Source organism: Loxodonta africana, chromosome 25 (genome assembly GCF_030014295.1).
Source record: "Loxodonta africana isolate mLoxAfr1 chromosome 25, mLoxAfr1.hap2, whole genome shotgun sequence".
NCBI classification, from domain to species: Eukaryota; Metazoa; Chordata; class Mammalia; order Proboscidea; family Elephantidae; genus Loxodonta; species Loxodonta africana.
In genome coordinates, this window is record NC_087366.1 from 29,641,428 (window position 1) to 29,660,284 (window position 18,857).

At 38.3% G+C, this 18,857-nt stretch overlaps 1 protein-coding gene across 1 annotated transcript in view; it reads left to right on the plus strand.

Moving 5' to 3' along the window:
- Positions 1–3,147: 3,147 nt before the first annotated feature.
- The window catches only part of SLC9C2 (solute carrier family 9 member C2 (putative)), a 129,856-nt gene continuing 114,146 nt past the window's right edge, over positions 3,148–18,857 (plus strand). The window contains exons 1-3 of the mRNA XM_023549143.1: positions 3,148–3,235; positions 5,824–5,924; positions 7,279–7,407. Coding sequence (XP_023404911.1) covers positions 3,148–3,235; positions 5,824–5,924; positions 7,279–7,407 — 318 coding nt within the window. The remainder of the gene's footprint in view (positions 3,236–5,823; positions 5,925–7,278; positions 7,408–18,857) is intronic.

Below are 18,857 nucleotides of genomic sequence, written 5' to 3' on the forward strand. Positions count from 1 at the left end.
CTATCACATACACAATCCTGCAAGGTGTGGGAGGGCATATGGGAGTACATCCACATGCATATATAGGTTTAGCCATGGATACTTTGGACATGTTGTGAGGAGGGTTCAGTACCTGGAGAAGGACATCATGCTTGGTAAAGTAAAGAGGGGGTCAGCAAAAAATAGGAAGACCTTCAATGAGCTGGATTAACACGGTGGCTGCAAAAATGGGCTCAAGCATAGCAACAATTATGAGGTTGGTGCAGGACCAGGCAGTGTTTCGTTCTGTCGTACACAGGGTCGCTATGAGTGGCGACTGACTCGACAGCACCTAACAACAACAACATGGATATTTCTACACATATATTTGTATGTGCTGCATCTGCATTCATATATATAATAGAGCACTCTTTTCTAGCAAGAACATAGAAGGTAAAATCATGGAAGCTACTAGACATAACCAAACACTTCATGGGCCTGAGTTACTGGGCTTGAAGCCTAAGGACCACAGTCTTGGGGGACATCTAGGCCAATTGGCATATCATTAGGTAGTTCATAAAAACAATGTTCTGCATCCTACTCTAGTGAGTAGTGTCTGGGGTCTTAGAAGCTTGTGAGCAGCCACCTAGGATACAACTATTGGCGTTTTCCCATTTGGAGCAAAGGAGAGTTAAGGAAACCAAAGATCCAAGGAAAACAATTAGTCCAAAGGACTAATGAACCGCAGGAACCACAGCCTCCAGTAGCCTAAGACCAGCAAAACTACATGGTGGCCGGCTACCACAACTGACCACTCTGACTGGGATCACAGTAGAGTGGGGAAAAAAAATGTACCGCAAAACTCAAATTCATAAAAAAGACCAGATTTACTGGTTCTATAGAGACTGGAGTAACCCCAGAGACTATGGCCCCTAGACACCCTGCTAACTTGGAACTGAAGCCACTCCTGGAGATAACCTTTTACCCAAATAACAGACAGGCCTAAAAAAAATAAATAATAACACCCTTGAGGAAAATTCTCCTTAGACGAATCGTCTACACGAGACCAAAAGGACAACATCTGCTCAAAAGCAAAGATGAGAAGTCAGGAAGGGGCAGGAAAATTGGACAAATGGTAACAGGGAACTCAGGGTGGTAAAGGGGAGAACCCCGGCACATTGCAGGGATTGCAACAAATGGTATGGAACAATTTGTGTATAAATTATTGAATGGGAAACTGATTTGCTCTGTAAACCTTCACCTAGAGCAAATAAACCGTTTAAAAAAATCACAAGAGGAGTTAGAGAGGGGAATAGGAGTGAGAAATATTGAAAAAAGGAGTGATAGAAAAAGAAAAAGCGCCAGAGAGGAAACAAGGCAATGCTGAAAAAGGTTAGGCTTTTCCCTCAACTGGATATGGTTGGGAAAAGAAACATAGAGTATATAAAAAATACATAGATTCTGTCTACATGATCAATATCTTTGAACATTTCAGTTATTATAACAGGCAAAAAATATCAGTTAAAACCGTTGTGGATATAGATAGAGCTTGAGCATTAAGACATGCAAGCTTCCTTGGAATTGGATCATTTGGCTTCCGGATTGGGGGTGAGGATAACACATGTAGCCAATCAGAATGAAAGCGAGTTGGCCAGAAACCAATGGGCAATAGGCAAGGGCATGGCTTTCAGTGTGAATGATCAGTTGGCAGTACTGTCCCTGGCAAACGGATGCAGAGCTGAGCATTTGCTCTCCGTGATTTTCAAGAGCCTTCATCTTGGTTTCAACTTTGACCCAGCTTAGGCTTGGAAGAAGATATCACTGGTATTGGTATTTTGGAGAGGAACTTGATTTGAGGGTAATGCTATGATGATAAGTGGGGATGGCAGGGTTTGAAGATGCCACGGACTTGAAAGGCTACTTGGGAGACAGATGCAGTGATTTGGAGACTTAGCATTTTGTGTTGCATTTCTGGCTCACCCCCTGCTTCACACCAGAATTGTGACCTGTAGACCAAACAAGTGCAAAACAAGGGATGAAAAGATGAGGAAAACCACATATATTTGTGCAAGTTATGTCTTACACAAGGGCACTAGTTCAGGTAGGGTTTGGGGGCTGAAATCTCGCCTGCTATTCACTTGCCAAACCATGTACCCTGTTGTCAGGCTACATTGCTCAGAGGAAAGGGGCTTAGTTCCTAATTTACTCGACTTTACTCCTTTTCTTTGTTATTAAGTTACTTGCCCCCATTCCCACCCTCAATCTTCACTGGTGTTTTCCATTTGCCGTTTTGGATTTTGGAGGGGGCTGAGAGAGGATAAAGGGGGTATGAGGCTATAATAGTAAAAGGGAATTCCAAAATGATCTGTACACAGGGAGACCCAGGATCATAACATTTATCCTTGCTCCTTCCCCCTCAAAGAGTTCAGTTCATCAAATATTTGTGGAGAGTTTATTATGTGCCACAAACTATGTGCATGGCCTTAAAAAAAATTAATATTTAACTCTGGCCTTTGAGAGATCTACAGTCCAATGGGGAAGGCAAACACATTAGCATATCATGACAATAGTGAGTGCAACAATCAACACACAAACATGGAAACACACACACGCGCATGCAGCAACACAAGGAAGAAACACTAGCGCTGCTGTTAGTGTTCCTATTAAGTGCTCTAGGAACCAGCGTTAGAACTGGAGGGAGTAAGGTGTGTGCCGTGGCTAGAAAAAAGGTGCTCAGGTCTAAGTGTGATACAATTCTAGGTAGAAAAAGTGTGAGTAAATTGGGTCCTGACAGGTCTCATTTTCTTCTTTATGCATATTATGACAGGTTAGTGGTGCAAACAGTTTGCACTCAACTACTAACTTAGAGGTGGGCAGTTCGAACCCACCCAGCGGTACATCAGAAAATGGCCTGGCAATCTGGTTCGATTAGGATTACAGCCAAGAAAACCCAATGGAGTGCAATTCTACTCTGTGATACATAGGTTGCCAGGAGTTGGAATCGACTCAAAGGCAATGGTTTTTTTTTCCTTCTTCTTCTTTTTAACAGGTTAGTCAGTAATAGTGGAAGTGTCAATGAATAACTCACATATTAATTCAAGTTAACCAAAATAAATAAATAAATAAATAAAGGACTGGAAAAACAGAGGCCAAATGAATACTTCCAGTATAAACAAAGATAATACCCAAATGGGTATAATCTGCGGGACAGCCACTCACTACCGTGAGGGAGAGACACATTTCACAATGCTCATATGTTTCATTATTGTCTTAGGAGGTAGGTGTTTTTTTTTAAATCTTGTCCCTTCTCTGCTCTTTACAACTACATCAAAATAAGGGGTCTGATGAAATGAGTAAGATGTGAGAATGCTGTCAATCTAGTTTTATTTAATTATAAGTAACATCTATACTGGAGCCCTGGTGGCGCCGTGATTAAGAGCTCAGCTGCTAAACAAAAGCTCGGCAGTTCGAATATACCAGCTGCTCCTTAGAAACCCTATGGGGCAGTTCTACTCTGTCCTATAGGATCTCTATGAGTCAGAATCAACTCAATGGCAGTGAATTTGGTTTGGTTTTGGTTTAGCATCTATACTATCTATGCTCCTTTATTTATTAATTTTTTGCTGGGCATGGCAGTGTGGTAGGCATTGAGGACATAAAGGGAATAAGAGAGTCCCTGACCTCAAGGAGCCCTCTTCTGGGGGAGACAGGCCAACAAATAATTGCAATGCAATGTGTTAAGTATAACTGTGAAGATATGGTCAAGATGCTCTGGTAACAAAGATGAGGGAGAGCCTTACACTGCCTGCCTGGCCAGGCCTAGCCTGACCAAAACATCTGGGTTTAGGGGAGGGCATATGGAGCAAACATATAAATGGAACCCAGACATAAAATCCACAATTTACATAGTTGACTTCATCGATTTTGTCTGTTCTATATGGTTTTTGATGTGATTTTCTCTAGACAAGACGCATCACCAACCCTAAAGGGGAATTAGGAAAGGCTTTGCAAAAAGGGGCCTCTAAAACAATGATTAACAACTCCACAGGGATAGTGAAAGATATTCATGCAGATAAAATAGAATATTGACAACCACAATGCCGGTAATCAGAGAAAAAGTTTCTAAAATCCCGTAAAAGAAAATTTGTTTGAGAAAACATCAGCTGTTTTAAAATTCTTTCTGGAACTAGGAAGAAAATAAACAAACAAGCAAATACACCTAAGGAATTTCTTCAGTTTTACTCATCGTGCCAGGAAATGGGATTGCTTTCCCTGGGGGTCTTTAAAATACCCACTAATGACTGTGGTCCTTTTTGGCACCATAAGGTGCTGGCCACCATGAACTTCACCAGCTCTACAGCCTTTATAGTTACAAAGAGACAAGTGCTCCACCAGTAAAGCGATTGCAGAAATGGTTTAAGGAACATTTCTTGACTTGACCTTACACAAAACAAGTGTTCAATGAATATTTACTGAGTTGGCTTGACCTACAGCTGTGAAATGCAGAAGCTGGGCTGCCAATGATTCTTGCCCCAGGCATAAATTAAATAATAAATTAATCTGTAGGTTGCCTCCGAAGGAAATGAACTGGATAATCTTGGACAGTGTACAGAGATTCAAGGCAAGACAATGCCTATAGATAGAGAATAACAAGTGTCTTTTGTTGCTTGCTTGTGGTGAATGCAGTTTTCCCTTATGGTTGGACCTCAGTTAAAAATATTTCTGGCTTTGAGGATAGTACATATAGGAGCTCTGGTGGCACAGTGGTTAAGCATGTGACTACTAACCAAAAGGTTGACAGTTGAAACTCACCAGCTGCTCTTCAGGAGAAAGACGTGGCAGTCTGCTTCCATAAATATTACAGCCTTGGAAACTCTATGTTGCAGTTCTACTCCGTCCTATGGGGTCACTACAAGTTGGGATCGACTTAACGGCAATCAGTTACAGTACATACAAGGAGCCCTGATGGTACAGTGTTTAAGCACTTGACTGCTAACCGAAAAGTAGGTGATTTGAGCCCACCAGCAGCTTCGCAGGAGAAAGATGTGGCAGTCTGCTTCCGTCAAGATTTACAGCCTTGGAAACCACCTGAGGGCAGGTCTTATAGGGTTGCTATGAGTAGAAATCGATTCAACGGTAACGGGTTTGTTTTATAGTACATATGTTAAGCTTGTTGTTGCTGTCGAGTCACTTTTGATTCATGGAGACCCCAGTTGTGCAGAGTAGAACTATGTTCCATAGAACTGCTATAGCTTAGGAATGGTAATTAATATAAGATGCACACTATAGATGTAGTAAACCCTGGTGGTCTAGTGGTTAAGTTCCACAGCTGCTAACCAAAAGGTCAACAGTTCGAATACAACAGGTGCTCCTTATAAACTTTACGGGGCAGTTCTACTCTGTCCTTTAGGGTCACTATGAGTCGGAATTGACTCCAAGGCAATGGGGTTTTTTTTTTTTTTAACTATGTAGATATGAAATTTGGGTTTTCACAATTTCTCACCATCAGATCCATGTAAGATACTCATACTGTGATCCTAATGTGTCATTGGGTGGGCAAATGGGAGGTTGTCGGAGCTTCAATATTTTCCAAATTCACCTGTGAGAGATGCCTCATTATGCGTATCGTAAAAGACAGTCTTATAGTTAAGGGATGGTATTTGTAACAGCTATCAGGGTTGCTATGAGTCAGAATCGACTTGACAGCAATGGGTTTGGTTTTTTTTTTTTTGGTCAGTTATGCATCCATAATAACATGACACTCATATGAAGTTTAACATTAAATAACTAGAGAAAGGAAATAATAATTAAAATGTTTTAAAACTATAAGTTATGTCTAAATAACACATACATGTATTTCTTTAGGATTTTTGAAGGCGTGTACAAAGAATTCTGAAGTCATTGTCTTGTCAATTCTTTCTCTGTCAGGATTTGTGCTAGGACAACTCGCCCAGAGGTTTGTTGAGGTACTGTATGTACAAAAAATTAGAGGATAAATTAAAGGACAAAGACTGAAAACAAGGTCCACTCCTACTCCTAGCCCTGAATGTATGGATTTTTTTTTTTTATGTGAACATTTACTCAAAAAATTTCAACTGGTATTAACAATTAAAAAAATGGGAAACCACCTGATGAAGGAGACGTATAATTGAGGGAGGCTTAATAAAGCACTAATTTGGAAGTGAGGACAATGTGATTTCGTTCTTGGGCTCCTCTCTATCTGTCTTTGAGTCCTTGCTCTTGATTCTCCAACCTCTCCCTACCCCCCGCCCCCTGCACATACATGTAATGGCTTCCTCCAGCCTGTTCTCTTTAATACCTGTAAAGACTCTAGTTATAAAAAATAGTTATTTTCATGATGAGGCATAGTCATCCTTTTCTTACTGCCAGATTAAATGTAAACATGCATCACATAATATATAATATAAATACAAGAAAATTTGTATTAAATTGTTTTAACTCTTGATTTCAGATGCATACCAATGTGATCAATAACAATTTACCTTCACTCATTCCTTTATTTTTTAAAGATGGAGGTAATCCTTGTACTTATCTAAGATTATAAAAGCCTTTTGTTTCTCTGAAGTGCTACTGCTTAAACTAGCTAACACTTTCTGAATGTTTTTTGCGTGCACCCTTTTAAAGTACTTCATATTTATTAATTAACTTATTATTAGCTTTTTAGTTAGTTCATTCACCCTCACAACCACCCAACAGAATAGGTACATTATTCCCATTTTGCAGATGAGGAAATCAAGGCACAGGGAGGTTAAGTAATGAAAATTAGGCTATTGATTGGACCAAAATAAACTTTTTAGAAGGACTATTTACAGAGCTTAAGTCGTTGTTGTTGTAAGTGCTTTCTATTCATTTGTGTGTAACCTTCATGACTTGTGTCCTATGTACATAACCTGTACAATTCTCTATTTATTTTTGTCTATATAACTCACTTAGAGATTTTTAAATCCTAAGAAATAATGTCTGTGAAATTACAAGTACCTGTGCAAGGTACTCCCAGCTCCCCCCACAATCCTAACAGTCAAATTAAAACAAAAACTTATCTGTGAACCATTAAAATCATCTTGGGGATCACCAATGACAGCACGATTCTCTGGTAAATAGAGGGCCACACTTGTAGCCTGTCTAGAGGTTAGACCAAGAAATCTACCATAGGATCATCAGGACTGGCCCTGTAGATAATCTCATTAGTTGCAGATTGGAATATTCTAAGTTTTTTTTTAATCGATTTAAATAAAATCGTCCTAATTTCTAATACTTAAAAATGGCAGCAGACTAACTCTTTTGTCTTTGTTACTTTAGATTCACAGGCTTATCTACCCTCTTCTAAAAACACCGAGTTTTTCACTTTATTGTTATTTTTTGCCTATAATTATATTCGTGGCTGCTTTGGACGTGGACTTTTACATACTTAAGAATGTTTTTTGGCAGGTAAGAATACATTTTAAAATGAATGAAGGTCAATTCTTGCTTATTCATGTTGATAGAGGATATGATTCTATATAAAACCAAAACCAAACCCAGTGCCATCGAGTCAATTCCGACTCAAAGCGACCCCATAGGACAGAGTAGAACTGCCGCATAGAGTTTCCAAGGAGCGCCTGGAGGATTTCAATTGCTGACCCTTTTGTTGGCAGCGGTAGCACTTAACCACTACGCCACCAAGGTTTCCATGATAGAAGACTAATAATTCACAAATTTCACATTTTTGGTTGTTCACCCTCCTCATTCTACAGAGCCACTAATTAAAGAAAGTGAAGGGGAGGGGGGAAATTTACATTTACTGAGTAACCACTGTGACTAGGCACTGAGTAAATGTTATCCCTGTTTTACATGAAAAAACTGAAACCCAGAAGTCACAAAGCTGATAAATGACAGAACGTGGTTCTAATCGCACAACTGACTTCATCTCCCCTCTATCTAAAGATTTGCCCGTTTAAACTGCTAAGATTGTTTGATTCGTGCCCTCTCTCTTAATTATGTTTGCGAGACTATTTTATTGGTCCTTTCAAATAACATTTTACTTCCCTTGGTTTTATTCCGTTTTCCTTTTTATAGCATCTTGAGTGAATATTTTGGAAACCCTGGTGGGGTAGTGGTTAAGTGCTACTGCTGCTAACCATAGGGTCGGCAGTTCGAATCCGCTAGGCGCTCCTTGGAAACTCTGTGGGGCAGTTCTACTCTGTCCTACAGGGTCACTATGAGTCGGAATCGAATCGACGGCACTGGGTTTGGTTTTTTGGTTTTGAGAGAATATTTAGCTGATTGATTTTTAGTTTTTTTTCTATTCTATTTTGTGCATTTTAGGCTTTAAAATGTCTTGTAACTATACTTTTAGCTACATCCCACATTTGTAGTGTTTTCACTTTTGTTATGTTTTTCTTTGACCCATTAATTATTTAGAAGTTGCTTTAAAATCCCTAAATATGGCTTTTTATTATGATTTCTGCCATCACATTGTAATCACAGGATGTGGTTTGTATATCAACTTTTTATGGTTTGTGAAGATTTGCTTTGTGGCCTAGTACATGATCAAATTTCTCAAATGTTTTATGCTTGCTTTATAAGAGTATATTTTCTCTAACTGTTGAGTGCAGGAGTCTAAATTTGTTTGGTAGAACATGCTTGTTAATTGTGAAGTTCACTTGCCAATATTCTTTTTCAGTGCAGCCTGACAAGCTTCCACTATGACTATGAATTTATCAATTTCTCCTTACAATTCTGTTGGCTTTTACTTTATATAAATATATATAAAATATAAAATTTATCAATTTCTCCTTACAATTCTGTTGGCTTTTACTTTGTATAAATATATATAAAATATAAAATTTATATAAATAGAAGCTGTTATTAAGTGCCTACAAGTATTTTTGTTTTTCCAGTTACTTTCTTTTCTCATTATTTATTCTTTTTTTTAATTGTGGTGAAAATATACACAACAAAACACATAGCAGTTCAACAATTTCTACATGTACAATTCTGTGACACTGATTACATTCTTCAAGTTGTGCAACCATTCTTGCTATATTTTTCCAAATTATCCCACAATCAGAAATATACATTCAATGTCATTATTTAGGTACTCTTTTATCCCCCAAAATATTTTTGCCTTGAAGTCAATTTTATCTGGCATTACTACACCTATAGGGGAGCCCTGATGGCACAATGATTAAGCACTTGGCTGCTAACCTAGAAGTCAGCGGTTCAAACCCACCAGCTGCTCTGAGGGAGAAAGATGTGGCAGTCTATTTCAGTAAGGATTTATAGCCTTGGAAACTCTATGGGGGCAATTCTACTCTGTCCTACAGGGTCGCTATGAGTCAGAATCAACTTTACAGCAATGGGGTTTTTTGTTTACTATAGCTATATCAACTTTCTTTTGTTTAGTATTTTCTTGCTATAATTTTTCCATTCTTTCACTTTCAAGATTTTGGTGTCCTTATATTTAACCAAAACCAAACTCATTGCTGTCTAGTTGATTCGACTTCATTGCGATACCATGTGTTACAGAGTAGAACTTTTTAAAACTAGTTTTAGTCCATTAATATTTAATGTGGTAAAAAATAGCTTTAGAAGGGTAAAAGATTTGAACAAATACTTCACCAAAGAAGATATATGAATGGAAAATAAGCACCTGGAAAATGCTCAACATCATATTACATTAGGGAAATCCAAATTAAACTGCAATGAAATACTACTACACACCTACTAGAACGGCAACTACAGCAATAACAACAGCAACAAACCTGATAATATCAACTGCTGGTGAGGATGCAGAGAAACTGGAATTTTCACACATTGCTGATGAAAAATGGTATGGCCACTTTGGAAACAGTTTGACAGTTTCCTATAAAGTTAAACATACACTTGCCATATGGCCCAGCAATCTCATGCCTGTATATTTACCCAAGAGAAATGAAAACTTACGTTCAGACCAAAATTTCTATGCAAACCTTTATAACAGCTTTATTCATAATCTCTAAAGTCTGGAAAAAGTACGAATGTTCTTCAACTGGCAAATAGATAAACAAATGATGGCACATTTTTACAATGGAGTATTACTCAGTGATAAAAAGGGACTAAGTATTGGTAGACACAACATGGAAGAGTTTCAAATTCATTATGGTAAGAGAAAAAAGCCAGACTCAAAAGGCTATGTGCTGTATAATTCCTTTCATAAACCTTCTGGAAAAGGCAAAACTATAGGGCTGGAGAACAGATAATTGATTACCAGGGATTAGGGGTAGAGGAAGGAGTTGACTAACAAGAGGCAGCATAAGAAAATTTTGGAAGGTGATGGTTCGGTTTTATTTTTTTATTGTGGTGGTGGTTATATGAGCATGCATTTATGGAAGGACATATAGCTATACACCAAAAGAGTGAATTTTACTTCATGTATATTGAAAATAAATTTAAATAACAAAAGAAATAGACTTAGATTTATTTTTCACATATTATTTTGTACTTTGTATTTACCATGCTTTTCTTTTTCTCACGCAGTCTTCCCTTGTCATTCAATTGAATTGATTCAGCTTTCTTTGCACCTCCCCCTTTTTTCATTCTGCTGGCTTAAAAGTTTTACATTTCTACTTTTGTGGAAGATACTGCTAATTGTCTATCTAATATGCATTCTTCCCTTCTTTCCCACTAACAGAAACCTGCTAATTTTGTATGGCATAGCACTGGGTCCAGTGTAAATTCTACATTTCCCAGCTCCCTGACAGCTATGGTAGTCTCAGTTTGATCAATGAAATGTATACAAACATTTGCGGAATAAGGTTTCTAGTAAGCACTTAATAAGAAGACCAAATCATCTGATGTGCTTTTTGCCCTTTCTGCCTGGGCACCTTCAACAGGCTGGAGGAAGAGTATCCATTTAGAGATTTCAAAGTGCTGAACATGAGGTCACACCCTAAGGATGGTTGAACAGAAAAAGAACCTGAGTCTTTGAGGGCATTTGGGAGCCACCATACTAGCATAAGTTTGCTTATTCTGGACTTATGATATAACTTGAGAAAACTAAAATCCCCATTTATTGACACTATACATGGTGTCTTCTGTTATATACAGCCAAAATTACTGTATGCCTAAATAATGCAATTCTTTTAGTGGCTCCGCATACATTTTTTACACTTAAATTTTTAATAATCATATTTGATTTATCAAGTCTAAAGCTAATCAATATCTCTACCTCCCTCCAAATAATGTAAGAAATTTAAAATGCTTTAACTCCAATCCTTTTGAGCCTTATATTACTGACCTAGTACTACCATTCCTGAAATGAGTCATTATTATTTCTATCATTGTAAATGTATTAGGTGCTAATGCTTCTTTAAATGTATCCACATCTTACCAATTCCTTTGCTCACTAAATCCGGTGCCGTCGAGTCAATTCCGACCCATACTCGCTATTGCTTCTTAATTCTACTCATTCCTTCTGGATTCAGCTTCCTTCTTCTTGAATTCATGCTTTCATCTTTTTTCATTAACAGTCTGTGAGTTACTCCTCAGTCTTTGTTTCTCTGAAAATGTATTTATTTTGCCTCAGTTTGAATAACAGCTGAGTTTTATTGTTGCTTTTGAGAAAACTGCTATTGATCTACTTGACATTGTTTTGTAGGTTCCTGTCTTCTCTATTTTAATATCTCTTTTCTTTTGTGTTCTGTAGTTCTATTGTGATGTTTCTGGGGGTGGATATCATTTTATTTATCCCTAAATCTGAAGATTAATATATTTCATCAATTTTAGATACCTTTCAGCTACATTGTTGTTAGGTGCCATCCAGTCAGTTCCAACTCATAGCTACCCTATGTACAAAAGAACAAAATGCTGCCCAGTCCTGGGCCATCCTCACAATCACTGCTGTTTGAATTCATTGTTACAGCCACTGTGTCAATCCATCTCGTGAAGAGTCTCTCTGTTTTTTGCTGATCCTCTACCAAGCATGATGCCCTTCTCCAGGGACTGGTCCCTTCTGATAACATGTCCAAAGTACATGAGATGAAGTCTCATCATCCTCTCTTCTAAGGAGCATTCTGGCTGCACTTCTTCCAACACACGTTTGTTCATTAGAATGGCTGTCCATGGTATATTCAGTATTCTCCGCCAACACCATAATTCGAAGGCATCAATTCTTCTTGGGTCTTCCTTCTTCACTGTCCAGCTTTTGCATGCATATGAGGTGATTGAAAATACCCTGGCTTGGGTCAGGCACACCTTAGACCTCAAAGTGATATCTTTGCTTTTTAACACTTAAAAAAATTGATAAATTTGCAGCAAATTTGCCCAATGCAATAAGTCATTTGATTTCTTAACTGCTGCTTCCATGGGCATTGATTGTGAATCCAAGTAAAATGAAATCCTTGACAATTTTAATATTTTCTTGATTTATCATGATGCTGCGTATTGGTCCAGTTGGGAGAATTTTTGTTTTCTTTATATTGAGGTGTAATCTGTACTGAAGGCTATATAGTCTTTGATTTTCATCGGTAAGTGCTTCAAGTCCTCTTCACTTTCAGCAAGCAAGGTTGTGTCATCTGCATATCAAAGATTGTTAATTAGTCTTCCTCCAGTCCTGATGCTGCATTGTTCATATAATCCAGTTTCTCAAATTATTTGCTCAGCGTACAGATTGAATAAGTATGGTGAAGAGATACAGCCCTGACGTACTCCTTTTCTGGTATTAAACCATGTGCCAGCCTCTTGTTCTGTTCAAATGACTGCCATTTGGTCTATGTACAGGTTCTGCATGAGCACAATTTAGTGTTCTGGAATTCCCATTCTTCACAATGTTATCCATAATTAGTTATGATCCACACAGTCGAATTCTTTTGCATAGTCAATAAAACACAGGTAAACATTTTTTTGGCATTCTCTGCTGTCAGTGATGTTGGAGATGGCATGATAGAATTTTGCAAGATCAATGACTTGTTCATTGGAAATACGTTTTTCAACAACATAAATGACAACTATCCATGTGGACCTCACCGAATGGAATAAACAGGAATCAAATCAACTGCATCTGTGGAAAGAGACGATGGAAAAGCTCAATATCATCACTCAGAATGAGGGGAAGGGCTGACTGCGGAACAGACCATCAATTGCTCATATAGAAGTTCAAGTTGAAGCTGAGTAAAATTAAAACAAGTCCATGAGAGCCTAAATATGACCTTGAGTAAATCCCACCTGAATTTAGAGACCATCTCAAGAATAGATTTGATGCACTGAACACTAATGACTGAAGGAAGACCAGATGAGTTGTGGGATGACCCCAAGGACATCATACATGAAGGAAGAAAAAGATCATTGAACAGACAGGAAAGAAAGAAAAGACCGAAATGGATATCAGAAGAGACTCTGAAACTTACTCTTGAAATATAGAGTAGCTAAAGTGAATGAAGAAATGATGAACTAAAAGAGCTGAACAGAATATTTCAAAGAACTGCCTGAGAAGGCAAAGTAAAATATAATGAAATATGCAAAGACTCTTAATTAGAAAACCAAGAAAGAAGAACACACGGGGCATTTCTCAAGCTGAAAGTGTAACGGAAGGGGCGTTCTTGTCCTGTCCTATTAGCCAATGGAAATAAGATGGACACCACACCAACAGTTGCAAGGGAAACAGAAACTGAAAATTTATTGCCTGTGCAGACAAGGAGCAACACAGGGTCTAGTAACCATAAAGCCACGTGCTCGCTGTCTGAAGGAGTTGGGGAGCGTTTTATTTCCATTAGCAACTGGGGGGCTGGGTCTATAACTCTCCTCCCTTAGCCCTCCCATGTCCACATTTTGAGGTCCCCATGATGAATCAGGTCGGTGATGTTCAGTGCCAAGGAGAGATTGAGGACCCAGCTCTTCCGGTCCTGCGCATGCTTCACAATCTTGGTTTGCGCATGCGTGGGATTCTGGCACCAAATTCAAACCGCAGTTAGCGCCGCAGGGTGGTCAGGCCAAACTGCAGTTAGAAGCTGTGGCTTGGCGGGCTGCGAAGACGGGGGACCATGGCGGAGTGGGGGGAAGCCTCTGTGAAGGCTTCAAAAGAACTGAAGAAAAAATCCAAGCTTTGAGTTGCCACATTGAAGGATTCTATGGACAAAAAAAAATTGAACGATGCGGGAAGCATTAAAAGAAGATGGAAGGAATACACAAAGTCACTTTACCAAAAAGAATTGGTTGACCTTCAACCATTTCAGGAGGTAGCATATGATTAAGAACTGATGGTACTGAAGGAAGAAGTTCAAGTTGCACTGAAGGTATTGGTGAAAAACAAGCCTCCAGGACTTGATGGAATACTAATTGAGCTCTTTCAACAAACACAAGAAAAATCTTATGTACATAAAATATTAATTTAAAAACATTGCATTTATTCCCTTTCACTTTTCATCCAATAATCTTTTTCAAACTCTTCACAAACATCTCTAGCCTTAGTGTCTTTGCTCTCCTTGGAGCTAAGTTTTGAGTAATCTCTCATTTTCCAGAGAGTACCATCTTCACTTTTGACTAATTTATTTGAGACACAAGCCTTTCTGAATATGTGTATGATGCTGTCCCTGGAAAATTAAAACTATGCCACATGGATGTATTCACATAAGAACAGATGTTTTTTTCATTTTCCCCTAGGACATCATTCAACTCCACAATGTAACCATGTTATACATTTATTTCTTTAAATTTTGTTTGTATCGTTGTTGTTGAGAATATGCACAGTAAAACATGCACTAATTCAACAGTTTCTATATGTACAGTTTAGTGACATTGATTACATTCTTCAAATTGTACAACCGTTCACACCCTCCTTTTCTGAGTAGTTCCTCTCTCACTAATATAAACTCACGTGTCCCCTAAGGTTCTCATCTAATCTTTGTGAGCTGCTGTTGCCAATTTGATCCCATATAGATAGTTCATGTTATGCATTTTTAAAAGAAGTTTTGTTTTTTTTAAAGAAGTTTTATTTTATTTTATTTTTTTACTGTTCAGTGACTGTAATTTTATTTTGTGGGATGGTTATTACAATTGCCAGTACAGAGGTCCCTTGGAATGTTTTACACCTTTTTACATGCCATATAATAACACACAAGGTTGAGAAAATGTTCCAGCAAACCAGCAATTATTTTTAGTGTACTTTACTTAAAGTTCATCAATAGGACTGGATGCTCAGAATTAAAATGAAGGTTTGGATTAACTATTTAGCTATTCAGGGAACTACTGTCTCCACATTTTTTCTTGGAATAAGCTATCCATTTGTAAATACGTGTTTCCTGTTAAAAGAGGTTTTAAAGGGTTTCTTTACCGTGCCACGAAACGCTTTCGATTATGAGAGCATACCCTGAAGAATAGCCTTTTTTTTTTTTTTCACAAAAACTATTTTTAATCATACTTTTATTTCTAGTAATTAGCTGGGCACAACAGATGCTGAGAAACTGTGTATTGAAATGCCAGATATAACCCTGCAGCCTCACTCTTCCAATATCACCCCAGCCCTTGTTTACTTCCTCCATATCTTTCTTCCAGTTCTCAAGGTTTGTTATCTTGGCTATTGTTGACTCTTCTCTATCCTGCATCTCCCACACCAAATTTATCTCTACCTCCTATCATTTTGTTCACCTAAATGTCTCTCAGGGCCACTCTCTCCTCCGTCCCATTACTTCGAACCCAGATTGGTTCTGCATACTCCAGTCACCTCCTGTGTCCAGCCTCCTGGACAACTTTGTGGCACTCTCAGTCATGCCACAGTCTGTAGATATTTTCACTCTGCTGAGTCTCATGTCCTCCCCCTCAACTCTACTCTTTGGTGCCTGTCACAAGGCCTAGCACCTATGACATGCTTGTAGCATAGAGATTGTTTGGGGTGGTGGTAGCACTGACAGTGAACAAGCTGGGTCACTGTGTGGATGGGAGGGAATGTCTGAGTAGTAAGGGAATTCGTGTGACGCCAAACTCCCAATGACTACCTGGGTCACTAAGGCCCAGCTCTTCTTCCCTTTTAGCTCTTTGAGGAACAGTGACAGAGATACCTTGGACCAATCATTGTGATCAAAGCCCAGAACTCTGATTACCTCGAGCCAAAAGACTTTCTGAGTTGAGGTTCTCTTGTGGTGAGGTAGCTTTAGGTAGGCTTCTACAATATTGCCTAATTGGACCTATGGTGTGAAAATCTAAACTCTGAGCCTCTCACCGAACTTTAAATTGCTTCTGGGATAGAACCTGGACCCAAGGCAAATTGGCCCTTAAATTCCTGAGAGTCCCCTTTTCTAAAAATATTTTATTATGTTTTAGGTGAAAGTTTACCCAGCAAATTAGGTTGCCACTTAACAATTTTTATATTATTAATTGTTCATGACATTGGCTACAATTTTCACGAAGTGTCAGCATTCTCATTACTTCTATTCTGTTTCCATTAATCTAGTTTCTCTTCCCCTCCTTGCCTCTTCATCTTTGCTTTTGGGTAGATATTGACCATTTGATCTCATGTAATTGATTGTTTAAGGAAGCACATTACTCACAGGTGTTATAAGCAAACCTTGTAAGTCCAATTGGTCTACTACTATTAACCGTTCTGAACAGGGACACAGTAGAAGATCCCAGATAGAATGGGAGAAAAATGTAGAACAAAACTCTAATTCCTAAAAAGGCCAGGCTTATTGGACTGATAGAGACTCAAGGAACTCCCACACTATTGCCCTAAGATACCTTTGAACTTGGAACTGAAGCTATTTCTGGAGATAACCTTTCAGCCAAACAGATGCAACACTGGAAGTGCTCACTTGTTTATGCCAAGACATTTGGAAGACAGCTACTTGGCCAATTGACTAGAAGAGATCCATGTTCGTACCCATTCCAAAGAAAGGTGATTCAACAAAATGCAGAAATTATCAAATAATATCATTAATATCACATGCAAATAAAATTATGCTGAAGGTAATTAAAAGATGGTTGCAGCAGTACTTAGACAAGGAACTGCCAGAAATTCAAGTCGAATTCTGAAGAGGACATGGAATGAAGGATATTATTGCTGATGTTAGACAGATCTTGGCTGAAAGCAGAGAATACCAGAAAGATATTTACAAGTATTTTATGACTATGCAAAGGCATTATGGATTATGGACAACGTTGCAAAGAATGGGAATTCCAGAACACTTCATTGTGCTCCTGTGGAACCTATACATAGACCAAGTGATAGTTATTAGAGCAAGGGGATGTTTCGTGACTTAAAATCAGGAAAGGTGTGCATCAGGGCTGTATTCTTTCACTATACTTATTCAATCTGTATGCTGAGCAAAAATCTGAAAAGCTAGATCATATGAAGAAGAATGCAGCACCAGGATTGGAGGAAGACTCATTAACAACTTGCATTATGCAGATGACACAATCTTGCTGAAAGTGAAGAAGACTTGAAGCACTTACTGATGAAGATCAAAAACTACAGTCCTCAGTATGGATTACACCTTAACATAAAGAAAACAAAAACTCTCAAAACTAGAATAAACAACATTATGACAAACAGAGAAAAGGCTGACGTTCTCAAGGATTTCATTTTACTTATATCCACAATCAACACCCATGAAAGCAGCAGTCAAGAGATCAAATGACGTATTGCATTAGGCAAATCTGCTATGAAAGACCTCTTTAAAGTCTTCCAAAGCAAAGATGTCACCTAAGGTGCACCTGACCCAAGCCATAGTATTTTCAATCATGTCATGTGCATGTGAAAGCTGGATAATAAATAGGGAAGACTGAAGAGGGATTGATGCTTTTGGATTATGGTGTTGGTAAAGACTATTGGATATACCACGGACTGCCAGAAGAATGAACAAATCTGTCTTGGAAGAAGTACAGCCAGAATGCTCCTTATAACTGAGGATAGTGAGACTTTGTCTCACTTAGTTTGTACATGTTATCAGGGAGGACCAGTCCCTGGAGAAGGACATCATGTTTGGTAGAAGGTCAGCGAAAAAGAGAAAGACCCTTAAAGAGACGGATTGACACAGTGGCTGCAATGATGGGCTCAATCAGCAATGATTGTGAGGATGGCACAGGACTGAGTGGTATTTTGTTCTGTTGTGCATGGGGTCTCTATGAGTTGGAACAATCTCAAAGGCCCCTAACCACAACAACAACTGTAGCACACATAAACCTGTGTATACATATATCTACTGATATACCTATACATGCACATGCATTTATGTGCATATGCCTTCCTATACGTATATATACATACATGTCTATCTATGTAACCACACACATATTTTTTGGTTGTTATTACTCTTGTTACAAAATGGCATACGTTATAGCATTTATAGCATAAACATCGATATCTTAGGCATTAGTGAGCTGAAATGGACTGGTATTGGCCATTTTGAGTCAGACTATCATATGGTCTACTGTGCCAGGAATGACAAATTTTAAAGAGAAATGGTTAAAATGGTTTAAGTGGTTAAAAAGGACATTTTAGCCCTGGCCAGGATGCCTTTACTGCACAGTTCTACCAAACTTTCAGAGAAGAGTTAACACCACTACTACTAAAGGTATTTCAAAGCATAGAAAATGATGGAATACTATCTAACTCATTCTATGAAGCCACCATATCCCTGATACCAAAACCAGGTAAAGACATCACAAAAAAAGAAAATTACAGACCTATATCCCTCATGAACATAGATGCAAAAATCCTCAACAAAACTCTAGCCAATAGAATTCAACAACATATCAAAAAAATAATCCACCACGACCAAGTGGGATGTATACCAGGTATGCAAGGCTGGTTTAATATTAGAAAAACCATTAATGTAATCCACCATATAAATAAAACAAAAGACAAAAACCACATGATCTTATCAATTGATGCAGAAAAGGCATTTGACAAAGTCCAACACCCATTTATG